The sequence below is a fragment of the Motacilla alba genome, chromosome 3, assembly GCF_015832195.1.
Source record: "Motacilla alba alba isolate MOTALB_02 chromosome 3, Motacilla_alba_V1.0_pri, whole genome shotgun sequence".
Classification (NCBI taxonomy): domain Eukaryota; kingdom Metazoa; phylum Chordata; class Aves; order Passeriformes; family Motacillidae; genus Motacilla; species Motacilla alba.
Window position 1 is genome coordinate 69,259,864 of NC_052018.1, and position 17,129 is coordinate 69,276,992.

The window sequence follows — 17,129 nt, forward strand, 5'->3', positions numbered from 1 at the left end:
TCAGTCATGCAGTGACATTCAATAGCCTCTTATCAACAGATGTCTCCTCCCGAGGGAGGAGTGATTGTGGAAGAGATAAGGAAAACTGCCCACTTTAAAGAAGACAGCTGCCATACAGATGGCAAGTAGAATACGATTTGCTTGGCATCCAGGACACACCATTTTTCATTTACATGTTCACTTTAGTAGTGACGTCCCACCGTTATACTGATTTTTGTTATCCTCCACTCTTTTTTCTAAGGTTGATGATCTGGTAATCATTGCTGAAACAGACTCTGACAGTGTGAGACAGAAAGTAACTACTCATATAATTGGTGCAGTGCTTGTTCAGTGCTGCTGCAATACACAGATGAAGAAAAATTATTTTCCAGTGGCTATCAAAGTCTTCCGCTTCTTGGATAAAAAAATTAAGACTCTCAGAACTTGTGAACCTGCAGAGGTAAGATGTAAACAGTGTGGAGAGGGCATTTTCTTTATACTGAAAATAATATTAAGAAGGTTTTTAAGTTGTTTTTACTGAAGACTAGGTTCAGAAACTTGAAGTGAAAAATCTCACCTTCATTTATTCTCAGAGCACACTTGGCAATAGTGCCATTAAGCATTTCTCTAATATTTTATTGTGTTTCCATTGGCGCTTTCTTGACTTATTTTGTTGAGAAACAGCTCTAGGTTTTTTTCCTGTGTGTAAGAAACCTATGTGAGCAGGGTTGTTTCTGTGTGTACATTCCCTCACATATACACGCATAGTGGCACATGGTAATTATTTATTCTGACCTCAGGTTATTCCATTAATGATTTTTTCTATATGCAAGTATCTGAAACATGGATTAGTTTTCTGCAACAGAGATAGATGAAAGTGTTAAACTGACTGTCAAAAATGCTGCAATTCCAAATCCCTTTGAAGAGATATTTTAGAGAGACTGATGTTTTAGTCTTCTGTTAGCTCATTTATGTACACTGTAATTATGGGAGAAAGAGATAGCATAGGTTTTAAAACTGCAGATGCAAGTTTCAGTGTAAAATCAGAAATGTAATTCACTCCCTAAGGATACCTGTTTGGAGGTTGGAAATGAAATGTTGCTGAATTTTAATGCTAAATTTCTGGCTTCTGTTGCATGGAATTGTGACAGAATACATTAAAATCCATTTTCATTCACAGGAAACTCCCCTTAGCTGGTCTGTTGAAACAGTAGAGGACACTTTGGTGCCTAAGGACTTGTTAAATGCATATATAGAAAAGCTCAATAGTGATGAGACTGCTTATGCAGAGGAGTCAGCTATGGTCCTGTTCTTATTGAAAAACTTCATTAATGGCCTAAAGCCTCCCCATACCTTTTCAAGAGGTAGGTGTTAAGATTTTGCCTGTTGCTTACACCAGTGAAAAAGGAAAGTTATTTTTTTTTCCTTCAGAAGTTGTTGGAATCAAGGAGATGTTGCTTCCCTAACCTTCTCCTTTGTTATTGACATCTGTAAAGATTGCTTACTTGTGAATATGAAATCAACCAAATGTATTGTCCTCTTTTAACTAGAGATGTCTGTTTTCTCCTGGTTTCTCAGGGTGTTCCTATGCACCTGCTGTGTCTTAATTATAACCTGTATTTTTTAGAGAGATCTCGGTGGAATCCTGAATCTCTGAATCGAGATAGCCGTGACTACCTGCACCTCCTTTTGGGGCTGTTTGACATGCTTGTCAGTGGAGCTAGTGAGGGAAGCCATGCTCTTCAGTACAGAGCATTGATGAATCTCTTATTCAAGGTATTATTTTTGCATTTGTTGCTCTGAATTATGAGTCCTTAACTATTTCATGGTTGCATTCGTTTTAAGGAAAACTGAGAAAAATGGTCAACAGGTCGTGCAACACTGCTTGTGGTATTCAAGTACTGTGAGGAGATGGAAGTATAAGCTTCAGCTGGGTTACTTAACCCTAATTAAATGTACTAATGGAAAACCAAAGTTAAAAAACAAAACAAAACACAAATGTACTAGTGGAGGCAAAGACGAAAACATAACACTGATTTGCAGGACAAGATCAAGAGCCTAAAGTTTGAGCAAAAAGTTTTGGTTCTATCTGGTAGCACAACAAAGGGTTGCTCTGTAAAATTTGGTAGTGTTTAAATACAGAAACTGGAAGGAAAACTTCCAGGAGAAATTTTGTGTTTCCTTATTACATCATCTCATGCATATGTAAATAACATCTGGCCTTGTGTATACATGCAGCATTTACTCAATAACATTTTCTTCCCAAAAGACACCGTTTCTCTTTTTCTGAGACAAAGTTCTCTTTTGGTGTACTCCTTTGAAATGAGTGGGGTGGTTTATCAAATGTTTTCAGTAGTAGTTTGCCAAATAAATTAAACAAGTGCCTTTTTTTTTTTTTTTCCATTGTGTTAAATTTAAGGTGCATCTAAACGATTCAGAGATTCTCTTCAAATTCCTTTCCATTTTATGGACTTACAGTTATAACCTTTCAAATCAACTGAACTATGAAGTCAGTGCAATGCTACAGACTCAGGCTCTGTATATTGGCTATGCACTGCTTGAATCACAAACAAACCAGAAAAAGAAACAACTGCTATCACCAGCATCTCCAGGTAAAGTAAAACAGTATCTGTCTGTCTGTCTCTCATCTTAGAACTCAATCACTGTACTTTTTAATTTTGTGCAGTTTTACAGTATTTTATACTATGAAGGGTGTCTTGAGTTATTCACGTTCAGCTGCACTGGGCTGAGACAGTTCTCTTGCTGATTCACTGGTGCAGTTGTAAGTCCAAGCTTGCAGTAAGTGAAGCCACTTTTTTTTTTTTTTTTTTTTTATAAGTGTTAAAGGAGTATAGGGCTGTGCTGAAGGAGTCAGTTACAGGATATTACTGTCTGTGCAGTCTCAGGATGTGACAGTCAGTAGCAATACATGAACTCTGAGCTTAAACATGAATATAAGGACTGTGATGAAGTTCAGAGTCGTGAATCTGTGAGCCTCGTATTGGTTCTGTGTACCTTAGAGGTTTACAGTGAAAAGAGATGACTTCTTAATTCCAAAGTAATGTTGATGCCTCTTCACGGACAACTACAGTGAAATTTTCACCACTCACTTTACTCTGTTCTTTTCCTCCTTCCCTCATTGTTCTTGCAGTGGTGATATCTTTGCTAATTAACTTGGGTAGTCCTGTGAGTGAAGTTCGAAGGGCTGCTCTCAACTGCCTCCATTCCTTGGGAGGAATAAAGGAGTCTCTGTTTCATCCTGTCCTTCAGCATTTGGAGCAAAAGACAGAAGAGATTGTATCTGACCCTACATATGTAGCACAGGTATTTTTTAATTAAGGTGTACATTAATACAAGTTATGCCTGCTGCTGCGAGCTTCTATCTCACAAAAAAGAAATCAAGTTAACAGGAAAGTTGTTTGTATCCTATAGTGAACTGATTTATAATTTTTTTACGAACTATAAAAACATTCAAGGGATTTATTACATTCAGAGAGCTGAGAACCTAAGAGGCATTAACAGTGGTTTATTTCCAGATGAAGAATTCTGCTTATATATAGATGACAGTATTATGAAAGCATCAAATAATTGTTCTTTTACGGCATTTTTATTGCAAGAAAATAACTTAATTTTCACTTTGCTAATGAACTAGATTATGGGAACTCTATTTGAGGAGCTTGAGACAGAGCCAAAACAGAAATCCCAGAAGAAAAAATTGTTGGAAGCTTTGGAAAACATACTTGATTGTGTACAGAGCCCTAATTTCCCATCATATGTTGCAAGAAACTTAATGAAAATTCTTCATGAAATCCATGGTGAAGTAAGTGCTGCCTTTTGAGGGTTTTTCAGTGGGTTCTGCACTTGAGTGAAATGCTGAAATCACATTTCATTTAGTAATAATGCTGTTAAATAATTCCATAATGTATTAGATTATTAGGTATTAAGTTGACACCTCCAATAATATGCCGTAAAGCTGCGAAGTATGGTTCAGTGAAACATAAAACATTTTCTTGCTCCTTCCAGGAATGTAATGGCTGCAGAGTTTTGCATTGGAGTTTTTAAGGAAACTCCCTTGATATTACAAATAAAGAGTGTTTCAGAAGAGATTGTTACAGAAGAATTGTATTACTTTGTGAACATAGAGTTAGTGAACATAGAGTTTTCTGTACAGAATTGCAAGGTATTAAGTACTACTGTGAATTTCTTTTATATATATTAACCTATTCTTATCTAGCATATTCAGAATTTTCCAAATGCTGGAAAATATGACTTCAAAGTTCAAAAAATGAATTAAATTTGAATTTTTATGTTCTGTTCAGTTGTATGTGTCTTGAAAAGATTATGAACTGCATAGAGGGGGTTAGTGGTTTTGCTTCACATTTGGTGTTTGGGAAAATAGTCATAAATGGGTGGAAAAATTAGTTTGTTTCTGTACTTTGAAATTATGAAATACTGTTCTGCAAATGAAAATAGCTAAGGAGCAGATGAGCAGGTACGTGGGGTAATCACATATTATGCCTTGTATTTTTCCAGTTGAACAGCTGTTGCCTAAAATACTGTGTGCAGTGTGGTCTGGGAAAGGGGAAGCTGCAGTAAAATGAAGCTGTGCTACTGGAAAGTTGTTAAATTGAGAACGGGTAAAAACTTATGTTACGCATTTTCTCTGTTTGCAGATGGTTCTCTCTCACCTCTTGCCTGCACTAAACCGTCTGTTAGAGAAGGTCTCCAACAATGCTGAGGCAATGTTCAAAGATGAAGTCATTCTCCTGCATCTAATCCTTGGAAAGTTTAATGAATATTCAGCAGCCCTCCTGTGCAAGAATCAGCAGAGTCTGGAATTATTTATCAAAAGTCTGCATGCTGCCAACAAAATGTATGAAGAAATTCCACCATTTCAGATCACAGCACTTGGGCAGGTATGGCTTTATGAAATACCTTTTATTTCTTTTTATGTTAAAAGCAGCTAGCAGTGTTTGAGATTGGATTTCCAAGGGCTCATTCAGTGTGGAGGAGTCCATAGCCTTCAGCCTGTCTTTTTTTTACTACAAGATTTCAGTGTTTCCATAGTGTCTTTGAAACATCTAAACAGGCTGCAAAACTTTGAACTCTTAAAATTATCAGGAGATATTGCTGCTTGCTCAGTTTTTTGCATTTTGACAAGCACAAAATAGCAATACTGTGTTTGCTCGCAGATGAGTTCCTGTATCGTTACAGATACTACTGTTCCACAGGTATTAGGTTTTTTTCAGTCAGGCAAGAGCTTTACTTAACCTTTTTCATCTGAGGAAAAATTGTCAACAAAATACAGTAGGTGAGAAATAGTTTAATTTGAAGGAAGCTACAGATTCGGGCCTATATTGGCCAGGTGGTGTTGGCATGTACTTTCCAAAGGCTGGCAACAGCAAGTTTGTTTCCCACACCAGTCAGTTGTGTGAAAAAGTTCAGAAATCAATTTGTCTGTTGGATATTTCATGTGTCTGTGCTCTACATCTTTTTGTATATATCCATTCCTGGATATATACAAATAGGTAGTTAATATGCAGTTTCTTGCAGTACTGCGTGATGGGGTGTGTCATACAGAATCCAACATATAATAATTCAACACCTTGCAATTTTGTTACCCTCTTAAAGTAAATCTCTCTGCATCCTTTTTTTCCCTCTTTTGTAGATTACTAAGCCGTTCTTTGCAGCTGTGTCAGATGGGATGGTGCAACAGAAGCTACTAAAAGTATTGTTTGACTTACTCTTAAACTGTAAGAACCCACTTTGTGCCCAGACAATCAGCAGTGTGTTTAAAGGGGTAAGTGGCAACCTCCAGAAATATGTTTAAACCCATTGCAGTGTGATTTTGTGTCACCTACCTTCAGTAACACTTGTTGTTTATATCATTTATAGTGGGAAAGGAATGGGAAGCTCTTTGTCAAAGAATAGTGTTAATAGCATGAAAATTTTGTTAAATGACTGCTTTTAAAAGGTGTTTCTTTAATAGCCACCTATCAGTCATTTACTACACTAAGTGAATAAATGCAGCAGAAGTCACTTCTTTTCTGCTGCACTGATTTTCATTTTCTGGGAACATGACAAGAATATGTGGATTATGTACCCATATGTGCATGAAAGGGATGTGTTTTTAAAAAAGGCAGGGCACAGATATGTGATGTGACAAATTGTTCATTTGTGCTTGCATTGTTATTGTTTTGTTTCAGATTACAGTGTGTGCTGAGCAGATTGTCAAAGAACTGGAGCCTCCTGAGAAAAACAAAAGTCTGGCCACTGTTCAACAGACTAGAAGGCAGAAAATGCAGCAACAGAGGTAAAGTAACTAGAAAGCCACGAGTATTATCTGTGAAGTTTGAAAACACCAAATGTATTGTCTTAATACATTGCATAGTTTGCACTGAAAATGCAAGCAACTGTTTTTTCTTTTCACAGTAAAATAAATCCAAGCTACTTTTGGTGTAGGAAAACCAACTTATGTCACTGTTTGAGAGCTGATGGAAATACAGTCAAAATATGTTTAAAAATCCAGTGTATTTAATGTTGACAGTTGCTGTTATAGAATCTTGACACATTTGAACGAGATTAATTTTTGTTAATGGTAAGGTTAGTTTTAAATATAGATGCATGGACAAATTACGTACACTTGGCTGAAACCTAACAGATGTTCATCAAAATATTCATTAGTTGACTGAAAAACAGTATTTTGTTTCCAATAAGTTGGTAATATAATCACTAATTCTTAAATCTTTGCCCTGTTTCTTCTCTCCATTCTCATAAGGAACTGTTTTGTTCACTGTACTTACTCTCTTTCAGCCATATTGAAACAGGATATGGAGTTAATTTTCCTGATTTGACCTGGAATAGCTTTTCTAATTTTCCTTCACTTGACCATTTTGAATAATTATCACCTATTAGATTGACCCATCTGTAAACTATACCTGTCACAGTTTACAAAGAGACATGCTCATACACCCCCCCTATTGCCTGCATAGTCATGTGTTAACCCCTAGTAGTTCCAGAGAAGCAAGTTTCCTGGATGGCAAGCAGAGCATTATTTGGACAGTTACCTGGAAGCAGTTTTGTTTTTTTCTCTCCCCACTTCCAGCAGTGTTTCCAAGAAACACTTGTTTTTTCAAGTTCAGTCTGAAATTTTTTTTGTTGTTTGTTTAAAATGTGTTACTGCTTCAATCAAAAGCCCACACACTGCCACCCCTCCAAGGAGCAGCAGTAAAGGACATACAGTACTATGTCAAAGAAAAATTGTCTTTTCATAGTTGCATGTGTGTGTGCGTGTTTCTTGAAGCACTGTAGCATTTCCTTTGAAAATCCATGGTTTTTTTCTTGTCTCTTTAGAAAGCCTCAGAATCCAGAATTGGCACAAGAAACAAAGCACAGCAGATGGCAGAGAGTGATGCTTATTCTGGAGTTACTGCAGCATAAGAAGAAGCTTCGGCATCCGCAGGCATTGGTACCTGCGCTTTTCAACCTTCTGAGCAGGTAAAACAGCCTGGACCCCTCTCTGTTGCAGCAGACACCCTAAGCATGGAAATACAGGCTACTGGGTCTCTGCTTTGTTGCCATGTCTTGTAGCTTAGCTTGCCTTTTTCAACTGAACTTCTTCTAGGCCAATCGAGAGGAGGAGGGGAATGGGAAGTTATGATTTTTTTCCCTTTGAAACAGTCAGATTTTTACCTGATGCATAGCTTCTCTTGTGTGAAAACTTCAAGGGGCAGAGGGCTTGGGATTACCAAGAAAGATGACACCTGTCCTAAAACTGGGATAATTGGCAGGACTCGTGTCTTCGGCAGAGCTATTATAATTCTCTAAGCTTTGAAATTCCTCCCCATACATGGTGGAACAGTCTTAGTCCAGTGTAACCTAAGGAAATGATTGTTTTTCCTCAGCTCTGTATCCAGGCACTTAGGATAAATTTATATACATTGGGTGTTTTGTCTTTCTGTCCTTATGACTTGCTTGTACATAGACTAGCAATTATAGTCCTGGTTATACTTAAGTTTTTGGCAGTACTTTGATAAGTGTCTTTTATTAGACCAGTTGATGCATTTGAAAACAAAAAAAAAAAAAAGAAACTTTTGGCAAAGAAACTTTGTCAAAGCTTTTGACACAGACTTTTTGGAAGCCTCAGTTTGGAATTTAAAATTGCAGTTTCTTATTTGTGTCTTAACATGCAGTTTGGTTACTTACTTTTCCATCTCTTTTTTTTCATGAATGTATAGGTGTCTGGAACGCTCAGCATCAAAAGAAGAAAATATGGAATACACAAAGCAGCTGATCCTCAGCTGCCTGCTGAACATCTGTCAGAAATTGTCATCAGATGGTAGCAAGATCCCAGCAGGTAAAAATCACCAGACTCATCTCTTGGTAATTCTCTCACCAGCTCAGCATTAAAACAATGGTCTCAGCTTGGTTTTCTTCCTCAGTCTACATTGTTTTGTTGAGAAGAGAGAGATCTCTCAGTGAGGGTATACAAGTTTGCCTTCCTAATTGTTTTTTGTAGATGCATTAGGTATGGTTTGCACACTGAAAACAGTGCTTGAGTGTACTGTTTACTCCTACATGGCTGACCATTAAGGTGTTAATCAGTGAGTATTTTTACCTGCAGATATCCTGGACAAAGAAAAATTTAGTGTGGAACTGATAGTTCAGTGCATCAGGATTTCTAAAATGCCCCAGACACACCACCATGCTCTGCTGCTCCTTGGTGCTGTTGCTGGAATATTTCCTGTAAGTAACACCTGGAATTTATGTGTCGGCTCTTCTCTTTGGTTTCCAAATATTTTGTAGAGTGAAGAACATACAAATCTGTTCTGTGGGGAAAAGCTTCCTGAAAAGGAGCCAGAGGCAAAATGGACAGGTTCCCTGCTCTTTTAGGGCTTTCTATTCCATTTGAGTTGAAAACAAATCTCTGTCATGATGCTTTGGTCACTGACCATTTGGCTTGCAGTGGAGTGCAGTAGAAATGCAGGCAGCTTTCTGACACCAGCCCTGCCTGATCTTTCCGCTCTGGTCAGAGTTCTCATGCCTTGTTTCTTCTTTCTCCTGCTTTTTTATATACAAAGGGAAAACACCTGGGCTGTTAGCACATGCATTCTCGTAATTCCTATCTTGTACAACACTGAAAATTAAGTTGTAGTTGATAATAGAACTGAGTTGTTCTGATTTTAATTGACCAAGAAACAGGCCTCTTCTTGTATGGACTGAAATTTGATTGTACACTGTTCTAAGATTCTTTTGCTTTGAAACTCTAAACCAGCAAAATGTATCCAGTGTATCAAACTCAGTTTGCATCTTTATATTCACCCCAATATTTTCTCCACATGTTTGGAATGGTAGCATGTTTTCCGAAAGACAAAACTGTGATATTTTTGATATATTTTGGAGGATTTTGTACTTTTATTGTTTGGGGTTTTTGTTCCCATCTTAGTGCCATTACCTGCTATAGAACCAGGCATTTATTTTATTTATATGGGCTCTTAAAAATTTTCAAGGTCAGAATAGAAGGAAACATTTTGTATTCACCTCATCTCACTTTTAAAATCTAAAACACTTCTTCCAGTCACTAAAACTAAATGAAAAATATGCCCATAATTTATTGCTCTAAGTTAAAATCTAGGAAACTAACTTTTGAGCTAGGTGACCCCTCTAATCCAGCCTTCTTAAAGTTGGTTACTATGATTACAGTCTAGGCCCCAAAAAGCCAAACATTGAAATGAGTATGGTTAGTTTACACTGTATGATTGTGGATATTGCAGATGTTTTACAGATACAAAGAAAAGGTGGGTGGGAAAATTACTGGCATCTGTGCCACAACCACACTTGTGCTTCTGCAGATTTCCTCATAGCTGGTTTTACTTGTGTTCACCTAGCCCTGAGTGGAAGGATGCAAGGTGTTTTATCACACTAAACTCTCAATTTCCTTTCTCTAATTACTTGCTTAGATGTGTGTCTTGGTTTCTGAATAATGTTTACAGCTCTACCAATCACACAGTAAGTAGCATTAAGGGACAATATGCATTTAAAACTCATTTAGGGAGATTTTGAAAGATAATCATGATTCTCTTTTGATTTTGGGGTTTTTTTTTAATAGGAATCTAGTGTCATTTGTGGGAATGAGAAACACCTCAAGGTACAATATGCACAGCAGCATGAACAAATTTCATCTGTTCTTTTCCAGGATAAAGTTCTTCACAACATTATGCCCATTTTTACATTCATGGGAGCAAACGTCCTGCGTCTGGATGATACCTACACTTTCCAAGTAATTAACAAGACAGTGCAGATGGTTATTCCTGCTCTTATACAGGTACATTTGTCTACTTAATGGAAAGATTATTAATGAAGTAACTTTATTTAGAATATTGGTGGTAGAATAAGTTGTAGCCTACTCTAGGATTATTTTGATAGACATTAAATTGTATGTAATATAATGTACTTCAGACTCCTCTGTCTCTGACCAAGTTCATCAGACTGCTGCTTCTTTTCAGTCTTTTGAGTTCCTGCATTTTATAAATGGTTTAGCCAAAATTACCACAACTATATGTCAAGAGGTCCTGAAACATACTTTATGTTCAAGCTTTTTGTAAAAAATAGCAGGCAAGTTCAGTAGAGGAACCATTGGAAGGAAGAATCTGGTTATTAGTCTTATAATATGTCATGGTCATAGGAATAGTAGATGTGGTCTGAAAGAAGTGGAAGTGCTTTTATTCTTCCTGCTGGTGTTTGTGGGGCTTTTCTTGATTTTGTCTGGACCTCTTAATGGTTATAAACCAAAACAAAAATGGATCCTTATTTTTCAAATCAACATTTTCTTCAGTCAGATTTCACTTGCACCTCAGAAATCTTGATTCTGGATCATAATTAGATTTAAACATGAAACATGATGTATAATGTCATGTAAAAATGAATTGAGGAAAAAAAATGTTTTCAATAATGGGCCGAGGATTTCCCAGACTATATTTAATTGTATGGGTACACATTTTTCATCCTTATATATCCTCATCAGTTATAGTTCTCTGTTATCTAAAAAGAGAGACAAATTTATTTAATTTTTTTTTCTTCAGAACCTTTCCTAGCAGCCCACACAAGTTTCTGTGACTAATTATTTGTTGCACACGATTATTACCTGTTACTTGAGACCATGAAGCCCATGTATATTATTTTTCCTAGGCCCTTGAATCTAAGACCCTAACTCAAAGTTTTTTGAAGGATGTGGCTTTGCTTTCTCTTGATAATGTCTTGTTTGTTTCAGCTGATGCCAAGTAGAGTTTTTCTCTTTTTTGTCCTTTTTTTTCTTCCTTTTCTAAATTTTATTTGGAGCATCTTCCTTTAACACTGCAAAGGAACTGTATGATTACAAACTTTACATGGGAACACTTACATTTTTCTTGAGGTTGTGCATTTGGCAGTGCTGTTATCTGGCACTTAGTGCTTTCTCTTATTTTCTGAAGTGCAAGAAAGGCCTTGTACCCACCTGTAGTAACGTTTCTGAACTGCCGTGTTTGTGCACAGGCTAAAGACAGTGACTTGTCAGAGTCCTCAGGAAGCGTGGAGGAGGTGGTGATCAAGATCATCCGTGTGTTTGTGGATGCCCTGCCCCATGTGCCGGAGCACCGGCGCCTGCCCATCCTGTCCCAGCTGATCACTACGGTGGGAGGAGACAAATTCCTCTGGGCTCTCCTGGTGCTGCTCTTTGAGCAGTATGTGACCAAAACTGTGACAGCAACACCAAGCACAGACAAGGTTAGCAGGCTGAGGGGTGAGCTTTTTCCTTGAGGGCCTGATCTTTTTTCTTCACGGTCTTGCCTTTAGGAAGATTCCTGATAAGCCCCAGGGTATGCTGGAAAAGGTAGTGAGCTCTGGATTTGTGCTACAGCAGAGCCTGATGGTGATGTTGGCTATGACTTGTACTGCACATTCAATAGTGTTATGTCCTGGGGCCTGAACAAGAGATCAGAGCATATTGTACAGCAATCCTTCATCTGAAGAGCTGATAATCTAATTATGTAGTACTTCACTAGTAATGAAGTTGGGTTTTTTTTCCTTCAGTTGTGTTTGTGAAACATGATACTTGTCTTTCTCTACAGACCAAGATGAAAACCCTATTAAGTTTTTGTGTAGGCAGGCCCTGAGATTAGATGAAAGCATAATTTATAGGGGAAACAGAAAGAATTATTAAAGGAACATTGGTGAGAAGATAGTCTTTGCTGCAGCAGTTTAATCTCTCTCTTTACCCTCTGGAGCTGTGTTCTCTCCAAGGGCTTGCTGCTTTTACCACTGGTGTTAATCCTGGAAGTGTCCAGCTCAGCATGGCATTTTCCCAACCTCACTGAGGCATTTTCGAGTATTTTTATTAGTATTGATAGAAATATTCTTTCCTAATCCTTGAAAAATTTCTCTTTTTTTTCTGAACCATTAACAGGATGCTGTTCTGGAAGCAGACACTGAATTTTGGATCTCCATCTGCTGCGAATTTAATGTATGTTCTCAGTTCCAGAGTATGATGAAGATAATCCAGTATCTGACACAGCTGCCAGAGAATAAAGAAGGTAACCACAAAACTGAGACAGCAAATGCATGTAAACCTTCCTAATATAAGAAACAAGGGGTAGTGGTTTTAAACTCAAAGGGGATAGATTCAGACTAGAAATAAAGAAGAAAGTTTTTACTCTGAGAGAGGGGAAGCATTGGAACAAGTGTCTCAGGGAGGTTGTGGGTGCCCCATCCCCATCAGTGTTCAAGGCCAGGCTGGATGGGGCTTTGAACAACTGTAATTTTTCTTTGTTTCTGTGATCAGAAATGAAATATCTTTTATTTTTGGATGCAAATTTGTTTTGTCAATGTCTTCAGCAGATGATCCTGGGACAAAAAAGTTAAGAGCATGTAACACAAAGCCGAAAAATCAGGATGGGCAGCTCTTTAACGTGGAGTCTCATTCCGACAAACAACTCCGGCATTTCAAATTCTTGTCAGTCTCCTTCATGTCACAACTTCTGTCCTCTCAGAGTTTTGTGAAAAAGGTAATAATGGCAGTTTGCTTCTAGACTGATCACAGTAAGTGATTGTACCATATTGTAATAGCTGAGGCATTAATCACTTTTTAGTATGACTTATATTCAAGGGGGGGGAACTGTCCAGTGTATCATGCTGACACCTTTATTGGCACAGTTTTTAAACCTCTCAGTAATGTTATGTATTTTTAGTAAGGCTTTTCCAGACTGTCTCCATTTATGTGACTGATGCATAGGTAACCAAGTGAAATTCTGGTCCCAGTGTATTCCCATTGGCTTTATGGAGCTTGGGATTTCACTCACAGGCTGTGTAAATCCAAATTCAGCATGGGATTCATGCTGTTAATTGAAAAGACAAAATGTTAAGAATTTCAGGCTCTGACTCTAGCAGGTAGTCCCAGTTTTTCAGCTGAAAATCATCCACCATCATGAAATGCATTTGCTAATGTGACTGCATTGCCCAAGGTTCTCAGATTTCCTTCTAGAATGATGGCTTAAATACAAATGTAGGGACTCATAATTACCATGTTAGTGGACATCTGATTCATAAAAACCAAATTTGTGTATTCTGGCATTTTAGTTTAATGAGGGGAGGTAAGTTTCATATTTTCATTCTTGCTTTTTCAACCAGATAGTGGAATATGAAGAACCAGAAGAGCTGCAGGAGTTGGAACAGAGGTATGCTTTAAATATGCCTAACTCCTATTTTTAGCTTTTATTGCAACCCTTTCTTACTGCAGGAATATCTTTAAGTGTAGTGCCATTAGAATATCTTTTACTGTTTAAATGTCCTCTGTAACAAGAAGTATTTATTATGTGCAAGTTACTTGGTTTTGGTTTGTTTTTTTCCTTTTAATGGAATGTGAAACTTTTTATTTCTGAAAGATTGCTCTACCCAATATCCACTCTTTTTCTGTATTTTTGATAGAGGTTATTTATGTGCTTGGCCATAACTGTCATGCTATTAATGTCTGAATCACTAAAGGAATTCCAGATTTTTAGCAAAATATATTGTTTCATTGGTAGGAAAAAAAAAATTATCATTGTTCACAGGTGCCTCTGTATTGGTGTAATCAAAGATCACAGTTGTAGCCATTGTGCTGTAAAAGGCAGTGATATGAAATTGAGGGTTTCTTTTTTGCAGAGGCCTAGCTTTTATGTTTGTTCCAAGAGAAAAAGGGTGTAAGATTTATTTGAAATGCTGTGTTCCATGAATGCTCATTTTTAAATTTTTCTGTTTTGTTTCCTTGTATTTTCGTTGTCTTGTGAGATTTTATGCTTTCCAGTAATAACAATGGACTTCTTTAGTCTCCTTGTTACTTGCTAAAAGTTACTTCCTTTCTGTCTAGGCTGTTAGAAGAAGTTCTACACTACATAAACACTGTGGCATCTTCAGTGGAAGGAAATGTGGACAAGCCAACAGCCAAATTTTGGAGGGTTCTGCTTAGCAAGTGCTATGATATGCTGGATAAAGTAAGTCTCACTAGCCCCCGTGTTAGCACTGGGGCATTGCTGCTTTTGCTTGTTAATATGATTATAAACTTTGCAGGGTTTCTTGTTGCATTAGTACTGTATTTCATTGGATGGTCTGCAGCCTGGTACATCAGTGTTTAAACTCAGCTAACAACCTGAATAACTACAACTATCAGCTTCTTAGGACAAGCAGAACAAAAATCAGGAATGCTTCTTTCTTTTAGTTTAATACTCTACTGGCTGTAAGCAGTCATGTCACTATGTCTGGTGGAGAAAAATGGCTCTTGGCAGCATTTCTCACTGTTAACTCATAAAATTACTTAGCTAATGCTGTTGCATATTTCTACATGAAATTAAATCCTTCCACTTTTCATCTTACTGTTTTTTCGGATTAGAAATGTACTTGTAGAATTTGAGTGGCTGTCTTGTTGGATTCTTTTTTTTACCTGTAAAGCATATTCCGGTTTTCATGATGTACATGGAAAGGGCATTGGCAGAATTATTTTGGGTAAAGAGGGATAGCTCACGAGGGCAGACAAAAGGACTTGCTGAGAAAATCTCAGAGCTGGTGGATAATGGCTGCTTAGCAGCCAGTGAACACAGACTAGCTGGACCCTGCTTTGTTGTTTTGCATATCTCAGATACAGCACTGCTGGCTTGTCCCCTCTTCTTTGCTCCTGAAACCCATGAGGGAAGTTGAAGAGAGTCTTATCAGGAGGCTGCCCTGTCACGGTGCATGCAAAAGCATTTATGGTATTGTTTGTTTTCTTGTAGGTCAATGCCTTACTGCCAACAGAAACCTTCATCCCTGTAATTGGGGGGCTGATGACAAATCAGCTGCCATCGGTGAGGCGCAAGGCCATGGAGCTCCTGAACAACAAGGTGCAGCAGCGCACCAAGTGGCAGAAGAGCCAGGTGAGGCAAAGGGGTTAAACCCAGTTCCTTTAGCAAAAGTACCCAGACAGAGATTGATGTGCAAGTGCTTGACCTCGTGTAAAGATGGCAAGTACCAGTGCCAAGCCTGGCAAGGGCTCTTGAGCAATGACACAAAGGCTACCTGCCCCCAGCTACCTTGCAGGTCCTGAGTTTCTAACTGAATGTCTGATACGCGTGTTCTCCTGTCCTCTCAGATCCTGCAGCTCTTAGAGCTGGTTCCTGAGCTCATTGCCATTGTCAAGTGCAGAAGAAAGGAGGAAGAGGAGGAGCAAGCCATCAACAGGCAGACTGCTTTGTTCAGCCTCAAGCTGCTGTGCAAAGGTTTTGGCACAGAAAATCCAGCGCCATTTGTGCCTGTTCTGAAAACAGCTATTGATCTCATTTCTTCAGAGAAGGAAGAAAAAAATGTGATGGGAAGTGCTTTGCTCTGTATAGCTGAAGTCACCTGTACACTGAAAGCCCAAGCAATACCTCAGCTTCCAAGGTACTGTTGAGTTCTTCTTAACAGAACCAACTGCAGCAGGAGTTAGTTATACCAAAATGCATTACTAAAGGAATAATGATGAAAGCAGTCTGCCCCTGTGTGTGTTTTGTGTAGACAAGATTAAAAGTGTTTCTAGTGCTTGAAGGTGCTTTGTGGTCACAGAACTAAGAAACTAGTGGGGAAAATTGCAAAACTTTTATAATGCACAGTAGAGTTCCCTATGGAGTCTGCTGCTGTCACCAGAGAGGCAACTTTTATGGCATTAGAAAAATCAGACTTCATGTAGTCGGTATTTTTTCTATAGAACAGATTGCATTTAAAAACATGAGAACGAGTACAGTTGAAAACCCTTCATGCTTCATTATTTTATTCTCCCTATCCAAGAAGAATACAGGTATCTAATTTGCTCCTTGTAAAACTGTTTCATTTCTTTACAAATACAAGTCTCTTATTGTCATTAAATCTTTAAACTAAAGACAGGGCTTTGAGTAACCTGATAGAGTGAAAGGTGTTGATCTAGATGATCTTTAAAGATTTCCTCTGACCAAACCATTCTGTGATTCTAAATCTAATATCCTTCATTAGCTTCAAAATAAAATATGACAGCCCAGAATACTGAGCTTTCTCAAATACACATGTAAAAATTCTTGTGAAAATCGTCCCTGCAGGCTTAACAAATGGATTTATCTGATTGGAAACGTACCTCCAAATGGTCAGTTATTTCACCTTTCTCTGTTTATGTGTGGTTATTCACAGACTGATGCCAGCACTCTTGAAGACTTTAAAAAGTAAGAAGGAGCTGGTCTCCAATGAGATTTACCTGCTGAGTGCCATCACTGCTCTGCTAAAGGTTGCAGAAACACTGCCACACTTCCTTAGTCCTTACCTTTTGGAGTGCTTGTTGCAGGTGAGCTCTGTGACTCCTACAGGTGTGTAAAGGGGGGGGACAGGACCTGCCCAGATCCCAGAAGAAGCTGTAGAGATTACTTTTTTTTTCCTCTGAAACTGAAGTAGGAGTGTGTGCCAACTTTGTGAAAGCTCATAACCACTCTTTTACTCACTTTCTTATGCAGGTAACTCAGATACAGAACCTTAAAGCATCTCCTCCTCATCCCTCAGGTTGTATTTTTCCTCTTTGAAAAGGGAGATGAATCACGAAAAATCATTCTGTAATATTCAGTCTCTTCAAACATGTATCTGACACTCTTGTTGGAGTCATTCTAACCTTC

The 17,129-nt window shown here is 38.1% G+C and overlaps 1 protein-coding gene across 3 annotated transcripts in view; it reads left to right on the forward strand.

The window, feature by feature from the left end:
- Nucleotides 1-17,129, forward strand: part of HEATR1 (HEAT repeat containing 1) — a 35,503-nt gene that overhangs the window by 13,863 nt on the left and 4,511 nt on the right. For 2 of the 3 annotated variants that reach the window (XM_038131250.1, XM_038131248.1), the window contains 21 exons: nt 242-439; nt 1,160-1,343; nt 1,607-1,755; nt 2,399-2,591; nt 3,131-3,303; nt 3,632-3,799; nt 4,653-4,895; nt 5,648-5,779; nt 6,186-6,292; nt 7,333-7,476; nt 8,217-8,335; nt 8,603-8,724; nt 10,175-10,303; nt 11,509-11,739; nt 12,419-12,545; nt 12,847-13,016; nt 13,639-13,685; nt 14,357-14,480; nt 15,255-15,395; nt 15,611-15,900; nt 16,657-16,807. In XM_038131250.1, coding sequence (XP_037987178.1) covers nt 242-439; nt 1,160-1,343; nt 1,607-1,755; nt 2,399-2,591; nt 3,131-3,303; nt 3,632-3,799; nt 4,653-4,895; nt 5,648-5,779; nt 6,186-6,292; nt 7,333-7,476; nt 8,217-8,335; nt 8,603-8,724; nt 10,175-10,303; nt 11,509-11,739; nt 12,419-12,545; nt 12,847-13,016; nt 13,639-13,685; nt 14,357-14,480; nt 15,255-15,395; nt 15,611-15,900; nt 16,657-16,807 — 3,342 coding nt within the window. The remainder of the gene's footprint in view (nt 1-241; nt 440-1,159; nt 1,344-1,606; nt 1,756-2,398; nt 2,592-3,130; nt 3,304-3,631; nt 3,800-4,652; nt 4,896-5,647; nt 5,780-6,185; nt 6,293-7,332; nt 7,477-8,216; nt 8,336-8,602; nt 8,725-10,174; nt 10,304-11,508; nt 11,740-12,418; nt 12,546-12,846; nt 13,017-13,638; nt 13,686-14,356; nt 14,481-15,254; nt 15,396-15,610; nt 15,901-16,656; nt 16,808-17,129) is intronic. The other variant, XM_038131249.1, reaches the window with a different exon arrangement.